At 41.0% G+C, this 20,983-nt stretch overlaps 1 protein-coding gene across 2 annotated transcripts in view; it reads left to right on the top strand.

Annotated features, from left to right (window-relative positions):
- asic2 (acid-sensing (proton-gated) ion channel 2) overlaps positions 1 to 20,983 on the top strand; it is a 391,248-nt gene that overhangs the window by 360,460 nt on the left and 9,805 nt on the right. For both annotated transcript variants that reach the window (XM_061090462.1, XM_061090461.1), the window contains exons 2-3: positions 7,756 to 7,906; positions 16,580 to 16,707. In XM_061090462.1, coding sequence (XP_060946445.1) covers positions 7,756 to 7,906; positions 16,580 to 16,707 — 279 coding nt within the window. The remainder of the gene's footprint in view (positions 1 to 7,755; positions 7,907 to 16,579; positions 16,708 to 20,983) is intronic.

The following is a 20,983-nucleotide window of genomic DNA, read 5'->3' on the forward strand; positions in this document are numbered from 1 at the left end:
TGCTCTGTTGTTGTCATTATACGTTACCTATAGCTGCATAATACATCTGATGCTCGAGGGGAAACATATCCTTGGAAGCTATCAGACATGAGGCACTTCATGTAAAGGGCTGCTCATTTATAAAATGGATATTTAAAGAGCAAAGGGTAAATAGGTTTATATGATGAGGAGACTCGGTTGCCGGTGAATCAGGCAGGCAATCAGAGCGAAAGGCCAAACAACTGCCTTTCTAAAAGCAGCACAGTGATACTTCTGCTCTTGCCAGTAGGAGTGAAACCCACTTTCTGTGACTCCACCTGTTGCAAACTTCATTAAGCCAAATCTTTCATCAACACACAATCATTACTAAAAACAATACAAAGGGATTTAATTCACCTTTTCACTAGAATTGTTTTTGTCTTGATTCTCACTTACATTCTCACTTTCTCTTATTTCCCTTCCCTCTCTTCTTATCAGTGTTGCGCTCTCTCTGTAATCCTGTGACTGCAATCCTTTGTGTCCTATCACAGGCCATACGCACTTATGTGCTGTCTTGTAAAATACAATATTATTGAGTGGCAATGCAAAATTACATTAGAGTGCAATGATAAATATGTCCCATGAAACTCCCCTTACGTCACGTAAGTGGTGGAATTTGTTTAATGTGACGTGAAATATGTTTTTGGGTTGTGAGGGTGTTGAAGTTGTGCGAGAGGCGTGCAGGTAGTGGAGTGGCATGCATAGAGCCATAATGATGAGTGAGGCGGTTGTGTGAGTCTGTGTGTGTGTGTGTGTATGCGCATGTGAGTGCTTAAACCCCTCCTTTCTCAAACTCGCTGCCAACCCTGTCGCTAACGCAGCAGCCCTCTGCATTATTTATCCCCACAGCAGTACAACCATTTTAACTGCAGCCGCCGCTGCCGAGCAGGCAGCTCACAAAGTGCACACCTTGCAACTCAAAGACCTTTTTCATAAATTTTACTGCTCTGCTCTTCTCTCAGTAAGCTTGCAGGATAAAAAGGTCTCTCTCCTCCCCTTTTCCTCTAACCCCGGGCTCTTTTCCTACTCTGGTTTTATGATAAAAACAACTGGATATGGATATTGATTCTTCAAACAATAACACCAGATCTAGAGCGCCTCCATGAAAACTGATAAGAAAAACTGGGTGGGGTGACTGTAAGGCTTAACACTTCACTTTACACTGCTGTGCTCTTTTCACTTTATGTCCCCATAGCTTGAAAATCGAATTGAATGAGCAAGAGAAGTGTTTTAATACCAGTTTATTCTGTAATGGAAAATACAAGAGGGGTGACAACAGAATGTCATCAAGCAAGATATTATTACAGATCTAACTTGCCGGTGCAGAGGAATGTCAGTGTTTCACAGTGGTGCATGAAAACCACAACTGACAGATAGTAATGGCAAAAGTCAGTTCGCACGACCTGATGCACAACGTCTTAAAGAGAATACTTCCAATTTCAAATAGGTTTTATTGCCACCAAAAGTGCATACGGGTTATTTTCATAAATATTCTTTATTTACAGTCAATGTTTTTGTCTGAGGTGCTGCCTGCCTCCCTGAATCAACTCAAAAATATAAAAGGGCCCACCATGGCAGATATGGAAAAGCTCTTGTGGTAGATACAGCTTTGCTGTGTCAGTAACATTGAAATTAGGATTTATAGATATGGTGGTGCACTTCAGAGTTTTTTGATGGCTTGCACACTACATGGACAAGAAGGATATAAATAAGGGGCCAGTGGGAACGGGAGCACATAAAAAAATTCAACATGATAGCATCCCCTTTCTGGAGCAGTAATCTGCTGCCGTTTTTTTGGCATCACTTCAACAAACCAAGCAGAGATAACAAAAGGGGATTGTATGAAGAAAGCAAGATGAATGCACAAGGGGAGGGGTCTTTGAAAGTCCAACATAAGGAGCTCAGCAATTTCTTCATTCAAGGTCAGATAAAGATACAGTGATTCATGGTTCCAGTATATTTTCAACTCTTCTTCGCATTACACTGAGACTATTGGACAATCTTATTTGTGGGCGGTTAGTGCTAACAACTGACCTTTCCATCGTGACAGAAATACACACTAATGGCCTTGTCATCTTTGACTCTTTTTCTGTGGGAGGCACAACACAGTGAACATGCAAGGTCGAGCCATGTTTGCAGCTCTGTGCTTCCAGACATTCACACTTGCAGCTGTGAATACTAATGAGACGTGTTTTTTTTGGTCAGACGGAATTGCAATTGGCAGCCGAACCACGCATGCTCTAGTTTGCAGGTCAGCTCTCAGACCTCTGGCGTGGATGTAGGAAACTAATGTGATATTGGCAACAAGATAGTTTGACCTTTTCTGATTGTTACACAGTACCCTGACTCAATTAAAACTGTTCAACAGCAAACACAAACCAGAGCAGCACAAAACAACATTGAATGAAACTTGTTTCATGCCAAAGTATGGTCATGCAAAGTCAAAGCAGAAAACATGCACTGTTTTATTTGTCAGTCATTTAGTGGGAGTTGAACAAGCATAAACACAATATTGACATATAATCACATGATCATTTTTTTGCCAAGCAGTTGCACATGCAGACATTCAGGACACACGGAGCGTCGTTATTGGAACCTTCATCAGTTTCTAAGGGAAACATCTGGCTCTTAAGCTGCTAAATACGTCACTTTCTTTACTTGCCTTCTTGTGTCCTTGTCTGGTTTTCGATTTGGTACAGAGCAGACACAATGCAATGGGCTTTTGAAGCAAAAAAGGCAGCTGCCTCTTGCTACAGAAAACATGGAGAACTGTGTGAGAAAATCAGAACAGTGAGGTTCTGGGCCATGAAACCAAAGCAACGAGCTTGGTCCATGCTTAAGCACACTTTTAAATGGGGTCTACAGAGTTGGGTGATAATTGTAAAGGCTCTTTTGTGCGGATAGTTCGATACGTATACAGAAACGGACAGAGCATTCTGTCCATACTCTGTTTTCATTTCATCAGTATTATTACACATCTTCTGGAAACTGATGAAAAAGATGAAATGGTGCAGGAACAACTGATATTTTTGCATGCAGTAGAGCCGTTAGTGGGTTTGAAACTAAAACTGATGCCTTTGGCACTGCATGTAGTAATTTATTAATGCAGTTTTAGCAAAAGAGGGGGTTATTTTAATTATATCACAGAAAGTTATCAAATCACTCCCTAGCATTGACCAATCAGCAGCTGAGCAGAGGTCAACAACCGAGTTGAAAAAGAGAACTTTCTTCTTCACAGACCGAGATGACAACTGGGACAAACTTCCCGACCCAGAGGATGTGCTCAATATGTATTTGTGCCTACTCACTAATGCAGTACACCTGTTAAATGAGGACCAATACATCTTTTCACCAGCGCACATTTTGTGGAGGGCAAGACAGTGTTTCCTCTGCTCTTCTACATAAGTTGACAGGTTTGAGAACTCATTACTTCTGCCGATCTGACAGCTCTACCTGAGGCAGCAGATCATCAGGGACGTGAGGCAGAGCTAGACAGCAGCAGGGTCAGCAGCTACTATCTGCAAAATAACAGAGCCCCACTGTCAAGGCTTTGTTGAGTTCTTTGTCATCATGTGGCTTAAGAGGTGCCTCTCTGTCTGGCTGAGGTCTAATAGGACATTGACCTGAACCTAGTCCTGTCTGTCAAGCATCGTCAGTCTTGACAAAAGGAGTGAAGGGTGAGCAGTGTCCCCTTGAAAGCAATTCATCCCTGTAAGAAAAGAAAAAAAAGCCAGGGCTGAGAGAGATGTTAGGAGGCAATTTCTAAGAAAATAAAAAATAAACCAATGATCGGGGAACATTACGTCCAATGTGTGTACTCATCATGCACACAAATTTGTGACGGATTAGCAGAGGACTGCTGGGTAATTATGCGTCATGCTACAGTCTCCAACCAATTTGCCAGAGAGGGTTAAAAGGAAAACTTCAATCTCTGGATGGTTTGAACTGATGCGCATATGAAGCTCATCCGAGGAATCAATGCTTTTGCCAGGGATGTTGTGTTTTTACCTCTGTTCAGTTGTTGTTGTTTGGTGTGTATGTCAGCGGGATTACTCCAGACCTATTGAACAAATTTCTGTGAAACACAGTGGATAGATGGGACATGGGCCAAGAAAGATCCCGTCAACGTTTGGTGCTGATCCAGGAATTATATATCATGACAGTGAGACACTGCATTTCTTTTGACATTTTCGCAGAAGCTCAAGGAAAATATGTCTGGACCTTGAAGGAAAAAAACAACCTGTATGGAGGGGACTGATATCTATGAGTGTGCAAATTGGTGTGGCTTGATTAACTTGAGTGTCAGGTCTTGGCAGTGGTATTGGCTCAGCTGAGTAGATAGACAACGCTTTAATTCAAGAAACGTCAAGGTAACTTGCCTTTGTGCAGGAAGGTTGTTATTAAATGACCTGACCTCGAAAAATGATTGTAGGATGTTGGATTACCATATGCGGCCTCTGTGTTGTTTCTCTTCTCTGTGGAGAGAGTTTGTGTGACTGCTGAAAAATCCAATACAAAAAAAAAACTGCCACATCTTGTACCTGCGAAGGATGATTGATGGTGCCAGGAATTTTTATCTGCAGTGCTCTTCACTATTCCCCAGCAGCTCCTAGTGTGCCATTCATTTTGCCAGGATACATATCTGTCAGGAGTGCCTCTGTTTTCCAGAGGTGAATGAACCTGTAATGTGGCACCTCATATTCTTCCAATCCACACTAGGTCTGTGGCATTAGGTAGTCAATCAGTCTTGTCGGTAAACCATCCATGAGAAGGGCCAGTGTCAATGAAAGAGGAGGCGCATGAAATGAAGAATCCATCTGAAAACACTTGATCATTCAGAAAGCAGCCATTGACTGGGCACTTTGCCCTCTATTTTGATGTATTTTTCCCAAAATACAAACGTCTCATTCCAACACCACAAAATCAAAGGCTACTTGTTATTTATTTACTGAACAATCCTGAAAATCGAGGTAAAACTTTGAATGGGGGATGAGGAAGAGATTTAGAGTAATCTCCACTAACACTTGGCTTTATCAACAGCAATGTGGTAGAGACGAAAAATACAGGTTTTTTTAAAGGCTGTTATCGACACTCCCGGCCTTAAGTGTCTCTTGATCTGTGTTAACACATAATTGTAGTTATCACAATGAGTATTTCTCACTCCAAGCAGATGTGTTCAAGAAGCCTTCTGCTGTGACAGATGACTTTGGTATTCATAAGATGGTCTTTTGTAGCTAGATATCCCACCACATAACTTGAAATTGCATTCAACTCTATGAAAAATCCTAAATATGACTTGATTTGAACACAAATGCTATTATCAAGTCAGTATGTGGTAGCAACATTAACTCTGACCTGACATCAATGTTCTGGGATTCTTTGCCTGGGTGAAATGTGTTCTAAGGAACCCATCACCTGCAGCCTTTGCATTGAAAGTGGCTTCAGTATGTTTTCTCACTGCCATGATTCTGCTCTCATTTTGATCAAACCTACAGCTCAAAATATGCTTCGGGGTTCATGCTTAATAATGCAAGGGGCACATAATAAGGTGATGGCCAAAAACTGTTTTTCCTTGTAAGAGATTACTTGCTGACAGATGCTTGAGTTGCAGTTCTGCTCATCGCTGTCTCCCAAGGCTTCTCCAGAGCAATGCTGTTGTACAAACTCGTCATATTCCTCCTTTGTAGAGAAGATTTTCATAGGCATCTTAAAATAGCAGGATTGTTGGCATTTTGCTGGCTTAAGGAAGAAGCCCAACTGTCCCTGTGTCATGAATACACATTCTGGCAACAAATGATTCAATGGTCTTTTATTCCTTTCGATAAAATACCTTGTTCTCATCCATGTAGGGTATCAGAGTACGCACAAACAAAAAGTAATGCAGTCTTATACCACATTCCTGCAGTAACTCCTTCCTTTATTAAGATTAGAATGATCAGTTAAAGTTGAGGTATTAAGTCAACTTCATATTAATTTACCTGTCTGCAGAAGTGTTACTGAGTAATAGGAATAAGTCTTTGCAATATTGAATCCAATGAAAATAGAGGAAAAATATTAAAAACACTTTTTTTTAGGGTTACTAGTAAAATGCAAGTCAGCACTTTGAAATCAAACGAATTGGAGCCTCCACAATTACCTACGGTTTGGATCTGCATCTCTTAGTATGGAATGTTATGGCGATAGGATTTGCTTTCTGAGGCTGGGTTATTCTAAAGCATAGTTGTAAATAATGAATGAGTACACTTCTGTACAGTCCAGTAAATAACCAGTTATTAGCAGGTTTAAATGATTCCATTACAACCATTACAGCAGTGTATATTTCTGGCACATTGATCATACTGTCCTGTGTCATGCGACATGTGTCTCAGACTGGCAGCTATAACTTATATAAGTATCATAATATTGATGTTAAAATTGAAATCTTCCTGATAGGGTCCAGGGAGCTAAGCTGCTCTTGGTTTATTAAACAGTTTCTATCAGTCACCTCCTTTCAATCACACATCACAACATTGAAGTGGGTGGTTGTTATGGTGATTACTATTCATGAGTAGAGACTTTGCAACTACAGTCTCATTTACATTTTTGCATGTATTACACACACACGCACATACAAATACACCCTCGTATACAAACAGTAAATAAGCTGCACTCTGCAATTTCAACTTGATATTTTATTCATAAACGCCTCAAAGCCATTCTGTGGGTCTTGGTGAGGTGGTGGTGGACATTAGTGTATAGGAGGTAATTGTTTGCAACGTACAGTACTTCTTGTACTCTAATAGAGTGTGTCTTTGTATTGTTAACACAAATACAACATGGACAGAAGGGAGAGTATTTTAAGCCTGATACATACTGTAGCAGGGTCCTCTCTGCTTTCAAGCGATTACTTGACAAATTGCATTGACTTGTTTCTCATTTCTGCTTCTGCCGGCTAGAGCAGCTTAGCTTTAGATTTTAAGAGCTGTACACCATTCAAACAGTGGAAGGCTCCTGCAGAGAGAAAGAAGGATAATATGTGAATGAAGCTAAAGTACCTCTCAGGCAGGAGGCATTTATTTCCAGAACTGTCCTTTGCCTGAACCGTGTGTGCGTGCGTGTTTAAGTAAATGTAAGACCTCAGTCAAACCTGTGCGCACGGATGTCGTCCACATATAATGGCAATGTCCCCATCCTTGAACTTTATGTATTCACTGTCCACTCAGGATAAATGCCCAGAAGTCTGCGAAGAAAATATGGGAAACTGTTGCTTGTTCTAACTTGAGCCCTAAAACCTTCTTTGCCACTAAACATCATGTTTAGGAATTTTTTTTTTTATTTAGCTTTAATATGTTAATGTTGTACATGTATATTAACTGGATATAAACCCTGGCGACTAATCAGTTTTGCCGAAATGGGACAATAAGGAACACACCCTTGAACCTTGTACTTTTTTTTATTTTTACATAGTAAAGTAGTTGACTGGCAATATGGAATAATCCAGACATGTCGTGTCAACCTGTAAGTGTGTTTGTAATAAGAGTGACAACAAAAACCATAGCTTCAAATGAAAAATAAACACTAGTGGATAAATTAGGCATTTCGACAAGGGTCATGGAACTTTTTCTTCTTCACTAATGCTTTTGTCTAAAAAGACAAATGGCCTCTTTGTAAATTAGCCCCATCAATACGCCGCAGTGTTATCTGCATCAGGAACACAACCAACACATCACTTATCAGGCTTCTCTCTCTTCCTCTCAGGTGTTCACCAGATATGGGAAGTGCTACGCGTTCAACGCTGCCGAGGAAGGGAAGACGCTCCGCACGACCATGAAGGGAGGGACAGGAAACGGCCTGGAGATCATGCTGGACATCCAGCAGGACGAGTATCTACCAGTGTGGGGGGATACAGGTAGGCCTGTGTGCACAGCTCAAACTATATCTTTGTCTTTTTTGTTTAGCTCTAGTCATGAGGTCTTATTTAATTTTATAAATGTATTATTTATTTGCTTCAACAAAGGAGATCACTGTTGCCAGGGGACTAACAGTAAAATCAGGCAGTGCCTTGTTTCTTTTTCAAAAATTATTGAAGGGCTGAGTGTTTCCTGTTTTTTCAGTTCCAGGCCAAAAAAAGACCACGGTACTCATGAAATCAAGATTGTTTTCCTTCTCCTCTCTCTTTTCTTCAGTACTGCTATTCTTTCTCCTCATGATTTCTGCCTCAGGGATATTTGCTCACACTGACTGACAGTTAGGTACTAGAAGGTTGCGGAACATTGAGTTGACCCATGCAGAGCTACATAATATTTTTCTCCACTGAACCTCCATTTGTTAATCCTACACATCCTGTTAATGATGTTGATATTTTCACTCAGAAAACCTTGTGTATGCTATAACCTTGTCATCTATCACAGTTCTGCCGGCTTTCTTGTGTCTGTCCTTCTGTTTGCAATTTTCCTTTTTTCAATATAATAGAAAATATAAAAGAAAATATTCTAACTGAACAAAAACAACAGAAACCTCTAGTGCAAAGTGAATCTGAGACCATGAAAATCGAATAAAAAACTTAATTTCCCCAGTTGTGTACCAAACAAAGCCTTGAAGTGAAGAGTATTTTTAGTTTTTAACATTTCTGCTATAATTATTGCAGAAAAGATCGAGGGTCTTTGTAATGAAATCACTGCAGCGGCAGTTTCACACCCAGAAAATCTTATTAAGCATCAAATTTAAAAAAAACTGCTGTTTTTACGAGATGTGAGATGGCCATCACTGAAACTGTATTACTTTGCTTAACAAATGCTTTTTTTATTATTACTTCTTCTGATAGTGTCTGATAGCCTATTAATATTTAGAGCATAAGTTCTTCTCCTCATTCACGCTGATGGACTTCTAGGATATTCTGTGCATTCCAACTCTGAACGCTGTCAGTGTCTGCATTTGTAGTTAGAGAGTAGATGGATGTATCCTCAGAAAACATGGACTTTTCATTGATCACAAACCATAGTCAAAACCCTTTTCGACCACTGGAGTCTCATTTATAATCTCTGATATAAATCAGTGAAGCTTTAAACAAGCGTCCGTTTTGATGTGAGTATTAGAGATCTTGTTACTGGTTCAAATTGAGTGTTTTTGGGAAGCCGACTGTCTGTTCCACAGTGAAGCTCATTGAACGGTCGACTCACGTCTGAGCCGAGTGCAAGGTCAGACAGGGGAGTTCCCAGAGCAACAAGGCAAGATACAAGCTGCCAGGCAGATGGACATTATTTACTCTGGGCTCAGACTTGAGGAAGATCATTCATCAAAATGCCCACGTCCCACCTCCCTCCCTTTGAGTTCTTCTACGGACAACAGGTTCCACAGCTCCCTGTCCTGATCTCCTGGTATTATTTCCTTCAGCACAGGCTGTACTCTAGCCACCACCCTCACAGTATGCAGAGCACTGTCCCCCCCGCATGCTCCAGTTTCCTGTGCCCTTGTTTATCCCTGTGTGGTTTAATTAGCCAGATGAGCTGAGTCAGCCTCCGCAGGGAGTACACTGTCTCCTCAGCCGAGCCAGGTCAACATGGTGGGCACACACACTGCACAGGGACTCCTGCTCCTTCTCCTCCCACCAATTACCCTTTTTTTTTCTTTCCACACCTCCTCCCCTTCTGTGGCTTTTTCTTACTGTCCATCTTCCAGAGGACAGCAGTTGGTCCCCGGGGCTCAGTTAGCACTCAGCTCTGCCCGGGGAGTTGCAGGGCAGCCATGACACTCCTCCTCATTTTATCATGATGGACAAACATTAGAAAAACACATGTTTCATGGCACGAAAAGAGGGTATGACGGATAAAGGTTTAAGAGAATGAGATGGCGTGTTGCCTAGAAACCCAGCTTTCTCCTCACTGCGTTATTAACCAAACTGCTCACAATGGAAACAACAAATGGATGTGTCTATCTCTTATTTCTGAGATGACCAGAAGATGTTAACAAAAATACTCTAGTGTTTCGATGAAGGAAATAACCAGGAAATCCGCTTAAGTGACCGGACCCTGAAACAGACACACATATGTTTTCTTTCCTTGGGCCTACACATGCCAAGTGTGAAGCTGATAAGATGAACGATCATTCCAGAGAGAGATTCCTGGAATTAGATTACTAGATAGATGAAGGGCTGGAAAGTGTAACCGCTGGTTTCATAGACGCCTCCTACATATATTAGAAAACATGTTGCCTCAATGACACAAGACTTGTTTTTGTCATTTCTAATTTGAGAAATGCTCTGAATAGAAAATGAAAAAAACAAGAAAAGACAAACAGTTTTTAGAAAGCGATAATTAGTTTTTTGCATCTGTGAGCCTAGCATACAGACTTTCCAATATTTAATTTTTGAATAATTACTTCAACTTCTGCCAGACACTGTGGTCTCCTGATAAGTTATCTGCAGTTTGGAATTGGAAAGGCCTTTTTTCCAATATCAGATTTGTCAAGCAGTCTTGATCAAAGTGGCCTGTTTACTCTGCATCCGCCATGTTCAGCAGTTGAGCTCCAAAATGTTAGCAGTGTGGTGGAAAGACCTTCAAACGATCCCCAGTCTATATGAAACTGTGATTACATTAAAGTCCTTATATCAAAGTCTACCATAATATATACATATACCGCATATATATATATATATATATATATATATATATATACAGCATTTTTAATTATACACATGAGAGAGTTTTGTCTTAGAGTAAATTGACTCTAAAACTGACATTTCAGAGTTCTTAAGCAATCAATTACCTCGTGCTGCTCACCCACTATGTCTATATGAACAATGTCAGTGATGGAGTGATGCAGGATGGGGAAGATATGCATAGAATTACAGTGTTATGGAACTCTTGTCATTTTTAAATCTCCTCTCTGAGAATGTGAGAGAGAGTTTTTCAATGTCTCCCACTTTGCCTGTTTCATTTCTCTTTTCCCTGTTGATTGTAGTTTTTATTTTGCACTAAGGTTTATTTATTTTTTATGTTTATATCTTTATGTCTTTCTCCTGAACAAATGCTGCCATGTTTTATTTAATTTACACCCGCAGCACTTTGTAGGTAAACAGTGGTGGGGCTCATCACCAGTCTGTGCTTTCTGTATCATCCTGTTAGGTTTCCCATCAATGTGCCATCTATCATCTCTGATCTCAGCTCCCACTTTATGTGGCAAACAGGCGACCAAAGCCCGACAAACATTTGAGTGCAGTACAAAAAATAAAAAATAAAAATCTTGCTGTGCCTGTGCACTCTTTGTGTGTGCCGTTATTAAATCAAAGAGCTAGTGAAGAGCACTCTGAGGACCATCTGAAGGGGACAGAAAGATCTTTGTTCAGCAACACGTTAAACCAAGTGCGAAGTGGAAGTGGAAAGTTCTTGATCCTTTATCTTTTCTTTTTGTCATCTCCTTTGTGCCGCTTGGTCAGTGTGTGCGTGTGCATCTGTGTGCGCCTGTATTTGTTTGTCTGTGTGTGTGTTTTTTGTGTGTGTGTGTGTATGCTTCTGTGTGCTGCTGTGTGTGTGTCAGTGTCACCAACACCTCAGTGGGTGAAGGGTGTACTGAGGCTAAATGGTAATTGTGCATACGTTATCTGAAATGCATCAAACATCAATTGCCTCTGTTCAGGACATCTTGATCCTCTGACACTTTGTCCAGAAATCCATGACAGGGATATTTTCAGAGGAGATTCAGCTGCAGTACCATGAGTGGCTCTAAGTCTCATCTGATGCTGTTTAGAGGACATTTTTTCTTTTTTTTTCTTGTTGTAAATTGTAAATCGTTCTCACTGGCTGCATAAGTAAATTGCCATCCCACAGCAAACTTAAACTAATATTTTGTGCAAACAGGGAAAGCACAACATTTTAGCTCAAAATAATGGGTGTAAGTAGAGCTGAAATTGGTGTATATTTTTTGATAAGAAATGTGCCTAATGTATTTTTATCTGAAATAAAAATAGGGCAGCGTATACGCTACATAGCAGAGAAGCACAGGGAATAGAAGAGCTGAAGTATTGAACATGACCTGTGTTATATATTTTATTGAATTGTGTACTTACACTATCGAAAATGTTTCCAAACCAGCGATATCCCCAATTTTATTCAAGGTAATGGGATGTTTTAGTCGCCTTTAATTTGTTTAATTGTGTCGTATAAGCTTTTCCCATGGCTTTGACTGTCTCTGTCATAATGTCCGGGACAAACGACGTATGATCATAATGTTTGATGATAATTGATTTAGGCTTGCTGCACGTTCCGTCGCACAGGGGAACAAAGCCACATATGGGGAAATAAATTGTGGTGAAGACAGCTTCCATGATCTCATGCAATTTTGAAGAGTATGTTTCATCTTAATTGTACAAATTGTTGTTTTGTTTACCCTTGAATGGACCCTTTATTTTTAAATACTTTACATTTACATTGGTAGAGGGTCCCCCCTACGGAGGCTGCCATGTTTTTGACAGAAGCCCAGACTGGACAAGCTAAACTCCTTTTGAGTTTTTAGGACAACTGAAGCTACCACAAATTCTCTTTCATGTTTGGAAGGGGAGGGTGAGATGAGGGGTATTCAGAGTTAACTAAATTCTACAGACTGAACTTTTAAATATACTTGCATCTAAACTCATGCAGCCACAGACCAGTGAAAGTTCTTTGCACTGGTCGGTGATATCATCTCCAACTCATTTTCCACAGTGTAAAATTGAAAACAACTTGAGATGCTGAAGGAGGACGGCGGTGAAAACAGAACACTACCTGAATTCACTCATTGCCACACAAAGCAGAGGGATTCAAGTTATGTGCGTGGCTGCCGGTCGCATCCTAATTTCATCTGTCTCTTTCATTTTTGTCACTCTCCATCAAAGGAGCGTGATAGTGCTGATGAAATACACAGTAACTACAGATCTGTGCAGCTATGTTTGCTTTGTTCAGATACAGCAAACATGCTTATCCACGATCCTCTTGATCATTCTATGATAAGGAGAACTGAGCTGACTGGAGCCCAAACAAGCGGCAAGGTCCAATCTGTAACTCACACACACACACACACACACACACACACACACACACACACACACACACACACACACACTGACACACACGCTCACACACACTCTCTCTCACACACACACACACTTCATTGTTTATTCAGACAGATGGATGCAGTGTGCAAACACAAACATATCATTTTCACTCTCAGTAAGAACTCATTGTCTCAAGTGTTGTGACTTGTTCAGTGTGAATTAATATCTTGCCCTATGAGATCAAGGTCTTCATCAGTCTCAATCCAGTTTCTCAATGTTTTCACATCTATCTATAACACCACCATCTATTACTTTATATGTTTGTGTAATTACCTATTTGGTCACTTGACTGCAATATAGCGACTGAGTGTATCCAAGGGAAATGCAGCTGAAACACGGTGCAGAAAAACATTCTTGTGTTTAGCCACCTGCTCCCCTTGCACAGTACTCATTGTGAATCACATGATATTCACTCCCAATGCGTATGGGTCTTTATCGTCTATTTGACCATAATTAGCTTAATGAGCATCATGCTCTACTCAAGACGACCTGAAACTAGAGATTTAGACCATAATCTCCTTCGAAGAATGTTGACTGATTATTAATCAAGTAAAGTCATTTTCTCAAAGACTTCTATTGAAACTCATAATTTATAACCAGTCGAGTGGCCCTCTGTTGGTCATTCAAGAGAATACTTGTTTGAGGCACTTCCAATTTGGCTTCACTTTCTCGGCCCAGAGACTACGACCATTTTAATGTACAGTCTATGGTTTTGGACTCATTGCCATACAAACCAAATCCCTTCACCTCCAACTTGTTTATGACCGGACCTGACATTTTCTAAAATCAACAATCCGACATTCATGCCCTCCTCGTGTAGTGATTGTTCAGGTCTATGTAGATCAAAAATAATTTACAGAACTACCTTTGTAATGAATTTATCCAGTCTGAAACTGTGTACATCATATTTAAATTCTTATAGTATATCATCCCTAGACACCATTTCATCTGACATTAAATCCAACCCAGTTCCGCCAAGATATTAACATATAGATGTTTGTGATACAGCAGGCACTTTGCTTGACAACAGTGAACAGTACAAACACCCAACAGCAGAACAAATATAAGCTTATTTTTGTTTAACAGGGAACAGTAGCTGTAATAAAGCTGCTCATTCATTACCAAGAGCAGTAAAAATAAAGGTATATATGTTGAATTTTTGCCAATTTACACTGACCTTTGAGGTAAACGATAAAGATGATCTAAGTTTATCTTTTAAGTTATTCTTGACAAGGCCAAAACCAACAATAGAGTTCTGTTTCTAACACATTATACACGCAGCCACAGCCTGACAGCTCACACCTCTTTCCTATAGAACACTACTGTTGTACAGAGACACACTAAAAAAGCACACAGCTCCACTGGGCTACATCCCTTTATCACAATGAACAGTCCTTGTACTTAGAGTCTCTATTTTCCTTATGTGCAGCTTCAGGGATCCAGTTCCTTGTTTCCAATGTTTATTGTTAAATATAATTAAGGGATATATCACAGAGCACGACAATACAGCTTTTTAAATAAAGCTTTAAATAAAACTGTGGATAATTATGTATAATAGTTTTGCTACAGCTCTTAATGGAGCATTTATCCAACAACTGCTATAAAGACAATTAGCTGTGTTTTCCCTTTACATGCCACACTAATACATTTATATATCCGTGGACAACAGGTAAAATTGAATCATTAATTGTTAAATTAGGGACACTCCTCTGCAAATGAGGACTTTATGTGTAGTTTTGGTGCAGGGCAGTGTTTCAAGGTTTAGTCAGGACCTTTTGTGAACATTCATACAGAAGGATACAAGGGGGGCTGATGGCATTAGCATTAACCCAAGTATTAACCCAAGTATTCAAGTATTAACCCAAATTAAATTTTTTAACATAATTATGAGTTTAGTTTATCTCCTTTTACAGCATCAAACCACATATCTAGAGAAATTACCTGTTTGGCTCAATAGGGTCAAATCCCTGCACCTTAAAATGGAAATTCTTCCCACAAGATTGGAAGCTGTATTAGATACAGGATAAAGTCAAGAGTTTGAAATAAGATGTTTAACAATACTAAGTCATATAATATAAAATACTCCTTCAAATATTGAGGTGCAGTTTCTTTATTGTGTGGGAAAGCATGTGTATTTCCGAACCACACAAAAAAGGTAATAGCTTTTTAATGGTACAATGGTCACATTAAAAATGACAAGTTCGAGCTGGACAGTGTCGGCTGAGACAAAAAGGACATAAAACATTTCAGACACATACAAGTACAAGACCTTCACTGGATGGAATATGATGCTATATATTATAGAACATAACAGACACTTTACAGGATTGGACACAAAAAGATGATTTAACTCTTATACACGCACACATAGACACACACACACACACAGACACACACATACAGATCAATGCACAGTCACTCTCTATCTCTCTGTCTGTCTCTCTTTCTCAAAATGACACACATTTATGCACACACTTTCAGTTAGCTTACTAATATACAGTTAAACAATTTTTCTCGCACAGCCAATGTTTTGTTGTCAATCTTTCAACCTCTCACAAGCAAGCAATCACACACACACACACACACACTGTACTGTTGTGTACTGATGTCCTTTCGAAACCGAAGATTACACACAACCAAAGGAAGAGTGTTGGATCCCTTCATCTCTTCCTTAATATGAATGCATCCTAGCAGTCGCCACATCAGTCACTGCTGATGTTTGATTGATGAGCCAATCACAGCAGGGTGTGTGTGTGTGTGTGTGTGTGCAGGGCGGCCTGAGAAGTCAGGCCCAGTCAGCTGGCAGTAGAAAATCTTGACTCAATGTCCGAGAGCAAACCGCAGAGTGTGAGGACATGGAGAGAGAACTTTATCGAGTCCATCCTCCCTTCTCCTATAAATGTTATGGGTCCTTTTGTCCTTGTCTCTCTCATTGTGTGTGTGCGTGTGCGTGTGCGTGTGCGTGTGCGTGTGCGTGTGCGTGTCTGTGTGTGTGTGTGTGTGTGTGTGTGTGTGTGTGTGTGTGTGTGTGTGTGTGTGTGTGTGTGTGTGTGTGTGTGTGTGTGTGTGTGTGTGTGTGTGTGTGTGTATGTGTGCGTGTGCGTGTTTGTGTGTACGAGTGATTTGAATGGCTGGAACGGGGTTGTTTCATCTATAGAGACAGCGCCAAGCCTTCTTCTCAACCAGCGTTTGATGTCAAGACAAATAGGACAGCACATCTCTGCCAGCGTGTTAAACTAAAGACAATCTTAAAAGTCCAAAGCCTGAAGTGCATCGCTAAAAGGCTGTTTCAAACAGGAAACTCTGAGTCCAAACTCTCTGTCACATCATCGGTTGAGTGTCAAGTCTTATTTTTGAGTATTGACTTTTTTCCTGCTCCTCTGTTCCCTGAGCAGTTTATCTGAACCAGTCAAAAAGCCCAAAGACATTTTCACTGTCTGTGTTATTGGTTGAATAAATCAGCTTATTGGGACTCCCCATCTGTCTTTCTTACAGAGGATACAGCCTTTGAGGCAGGTGTGCGGGTGCAGATCCACAGCCAGGCAGAGCCGCCTTTTGTTCACGAGCTGGGCTTCGGTGTGGCCCCCGGATTCCAGACTTTTGTCGCCACACAGGAGCAGAGGGTAGGTGTTGTTTACTTCCACTGATTTACACTTTGTTTTAAAATCATCTTTCTTCCTTGTTTTTCTTCTAACGCGCATGCTGGGCTTATGGCTTCGAGATCAAAAGAAATAAGTGATTGTATTTTTTGTTGTGTGTGTGTAGCCGTTTCAGACATATCCTGGGGGTGAAGTCCAGAGTTCACCCGCAGTTTGCCTTTCACACATGTACAACGCAGTGGGAAAAATATGCAAAAACAAGGCTTCAGCGGGGGATCGCCTGCTGGGTTCACACATATACTTCTCCTTTATATCTACGGACATTATACCAGGAAGCCGAGAAAGTCTGAGTGTCTCACTTGGACATTTGCGTTTACACATGCATCTCCTGTGGAGAAAATAAAGAGGAATCTGTGTGTGTGTATATCTGTATAATTATATGGCTGCATGTGTGTTTCAATTCCCTCCTGACCCTCGACTGGCCTCCTTGGTCTCTTGGTCTCTTGGTGATTGTTGTCTATGGCTTTGACCTTGCTGGTAGAGAGGTGCTTCGCTCCAACTCAGCTCCACTCAATCACAGTGAAGCTTTGCTCCATCACCTAAGGACTCCAGCACCTTTCACTCATCGTCGATGGGTAGTTTTTTCACTTCTCTTTCGTTTCCGCTTGAGTTGAACGAACCACCACCCAGATTAATGTTTTTGTGTTGTGACCCCACTCAGTCGTGACAGTTACCAATCTTTTTTTTTAAGTGATTGTTTATTGTCTGTTCTCGTCTCATTGTTTTGTCTCTATTTCTTTATCGTTCATTCTGTTTTTCCTACCGTCACGTGAAGCTTTTGAAAATGCATCGTCTGTCTCAGCAGTGGGAGATGGACTGGGTTGCCCTTCTCAGGAGCAGGCGAATTTCTGTTCAGATACATTTGTTCCCTTCTAATTTTTAAGACAGCCTCTGTTTTTTGAATATCAATGATATTTTTTTTTCTTTAGGCAACCACTGGCTGTCAGTCACTGATCTCATTTTCCTTTTGGCCACTTGCAGCAGAAACGAGCCGGGAAACAAACGCTGACATTTTGCCAACTTTTAGGATGATACAGGGAAATTACAAGCTCTGTAACTGTCTTCTGTCCCACGTTAGATTTTGAGCCACCATTGAAAATATTCAATCTAATTTAAAGTTCTACCTTTTTAATCTGGCTTTAAATTTGGGCTAGTTCTGTTTTTCTTAATTAGTTATTACTAGCCGCACACTGTCTTTCAATGATGTGGCTATAGTAGTAGTTTAATTTGTCTCTCACTCTCACTGTATATAATGATTGACAAAATGTCAGATCCCCAAAAGTGAAGCCAGATCCTGTTGATCGTCCCCTGGTGGCTGGATGGAGTTTAGGTCATAAACCGTGCCTCCACCATGTTAGTACATGGGCCAAACCGAAAAGTCAAAGTGGTAAATTAATTTGTTAAGATGGTTTATGTTCTTGTCACACTGATGTTTGTTAAGTAGTCGTGTTTCAGGTTTTTCTAAGTTATTTGATGCTATAAGAGCAAGGGTCAGCTCTGAATGACGATGACTGATGGAGTGCGTCAATGCTGCGGCTCCACTCTAGAATCACTGTGCAGACTCCAAGTAATGGCAAGTTCAAGCTGTCAGCACCATTTTCGATACAAAGGGGACTAAGCATGATTTCAGTTGAAAGTGTGCAGGTCACAGTCGTCTTTTACTGGTAATCATTTCCGAAATTATATAAAAAAGAAAACTTAACTGCCCATTATTGTGGTTGGGGATGAAAGAAAATGTTCACACTAGTTTGATAATAGAAAAAAATCAATTTTCTTTACCATGCAAACACTTAACACAGTTTTCTGGATGGCTTTATACAAAAAGCACATGTAACAAAGACTGGAGACCAAGCTTCAGAAAAGAAAAATGTCACTGTGACAGGAGTAAAGTAGAATGAAAGAACAAATTATTTTCTAAATTGTGAAAGATTCAAACACATTTTGTGCCTCTTCATCATTGCTAATGTAAGTAAAATAAATCTTGGCTTACAGACCAGACTCCCTGATTTCCCAGCTGATACCTCGCCTCAGCACATCACAGCTCAGTGTGGTGCTGCAGTACAAAGAGTCACCTCAGCGGTATAGCAGGAAGGAGAGGAGGAGACCTCTTCAGCGATGGTTGAGCTTTGCGGGTAATGAGTCTCCAGGGTTTCTGTCTCCGCTCATCTGTCAGCCCAGTTCTGTGACTGGCAGGGTGAAGACAGGCCCTCGCCTGCCCGCCTGCTGTGAAAACACTGCCCGTCTCCACGGGGTCCACACAGCGGGACACACAGCAAATTTAGCTCGAGCAAATTAATGCAAGATCTGTTGGAGACCTCTGAGGAAAACCGTCTGGCTGTGAGAAGTTCCCACCTTCAAACTTCATCCACTGTAGAAACCCGTGGTTCACTTTAAAATATGTCCAGAAACAATCAGGATAATGATGATATGGGTTGAGAATCTGTAGAGAAGATTTGGAATGAGACTGCGCGGAGCATAAAAAAAGAAAAAACGTGGTGATTAGTGGGTCTTTAAAACAGATACCAAACCATATGAGTCTGCCTTTGAAAAATGACTTTGACAAAGAGTTTAAATGAACTCATTTTGGCTAATAATATTGGGCCTAGATTAAAGCGGCTTAATCAAGTGAGCTGAAGGCACAAAGAGCACAGCCTACAGTTCGGGCTAAATGAGTCCTCACGCTCAGACAGGCGATTTTAAATTTAAGCTATCCAGACATTGAAATTGCCCTTCTATTGACTTTTGACTTAAGCTAAAGGGGCACGGTGTTCCCTCAGCCGAGAAAATCATTCCTCCAAAGGACAAAAAAACCTCTTCATTATTCCATTATTCCTTTGCTGCATTTTGATTCAAGCTCAAAGTCTTTCCGTGCTGTCAGTAAAAGGAATATTAAATAAGAAAAGACAATATTATTCTTTTTCGTTTGGACTTGCAAACTTGGGCACGAGGCTTTATGTCTAGAAAGCGTGTATGCATATGAAGCTTATATGCAGCAAATGAAGACTAGAAACAGAACCCTGAAGGCTTACAGGCCCCGATTCGTGTCCCTTGTCTGCAGGATCTGCATATTCACATGTAGAATGTGTTTACAGAGAAGAAATGCGGACCTTGACTCTGTGCACTCGATGTCGAGGCTCAGCTCCAGCCCTGATTTTGAATTCAGCTCAGCAAACCAATGTTAATACAACGATCTCATTAAAACCCAGCCTGTTCAAGTCCGACCTTCTTTAAACTGTGCCCCTTTCCGACCTAATTGTAACACCTAATTACAGCGTTGCTCTGCTACAACAGGGAGATGGAACATTGATTAATAGCATGCTGAGAGGGGCACAGGCCTCTGCTCTTATTAAACAGACCATACTCGGGTCAGCAGGTCTCATAGTGAAAACTGAGATTGAGCACCTCAGATTATCTGATTACAGAAAACTAATCAGATCTGGAATCAGCCATCTCCAGCTTTAATCAGACCTGAAGCTGAGGTGAGCTGAGGTTGTGAAGGTGATCTTTAAATGTTAAGGATAGCTGAGAAGCACCTTTCTTAAGTCCCTAATAAAATTAATAGCGTCTGCATGTTGGTATTCGCTGCTCGCACTCGCTGCTGGCAACAGTAAGGGCATGTTTAATTACCACAGGAGATATCGAAGCCATGTCCCAAAGTGGTCCTGACCCTCTGGAGCCTGTAATATTCAGCACACCAGATTTCTGTTGGGTTTGTATTTGAATTTACAGACCTAAGTGTCGGGGAAGTGATTGAATCTGCAGAGCTACGGCATCAAACTCCCTCGAAGCAGAGATACAACATCGCCTGATAGCAGAGGGCAGGGTTTCAAATCCTGTCAGTGCTAACAAGCATACTGTGGCCAAATTTCACCTGGCAGGATGCTATGTTTTGCCTCGTCCAAAAAAGAATTGCTCTTTTGGCAGAGGAAGCAAAACTCACTCGGGATGCATTGTATTGACATTGAAGGGAACTGGGGGAACAGTGGATGATGGGTGATGGTAACAGAGAGCGCGGGCAGATAACGCGGCCCGTGTTGTGGAGCAGATGGGCCTTCACGCTGCTCCGCCTGTTGTCCCCCGTCCCTCATCTGCCGTCCCAGTCTTCAAAGCTGCAGGAGCAGGAGGAGACCATTTGGGGTTTTTCTTCTGCTGTCACCGGATTCGTTGGTTTTTTTTCGACAGATTCTGGCGATCTGTTGAACTGTTTTCCGCACTGCCTGGTTTGATGTGGGGTTCTTCT

The sequence above is a fragment of the Limanda limanda genome, chromosome 17 (assembly GCF_963576545.1).
Source record: "Limanda limanda chromosome 17, fLimLim1.1, whole genome shotgun sequence".
Taxonomy (NCBI): domain Eukaryota; kingdom Metazoa; phylum Chordata; class Actinopteri; order Pleuronectiformes; family Pleuronectidae; genus Limanda; species Limanda limanda.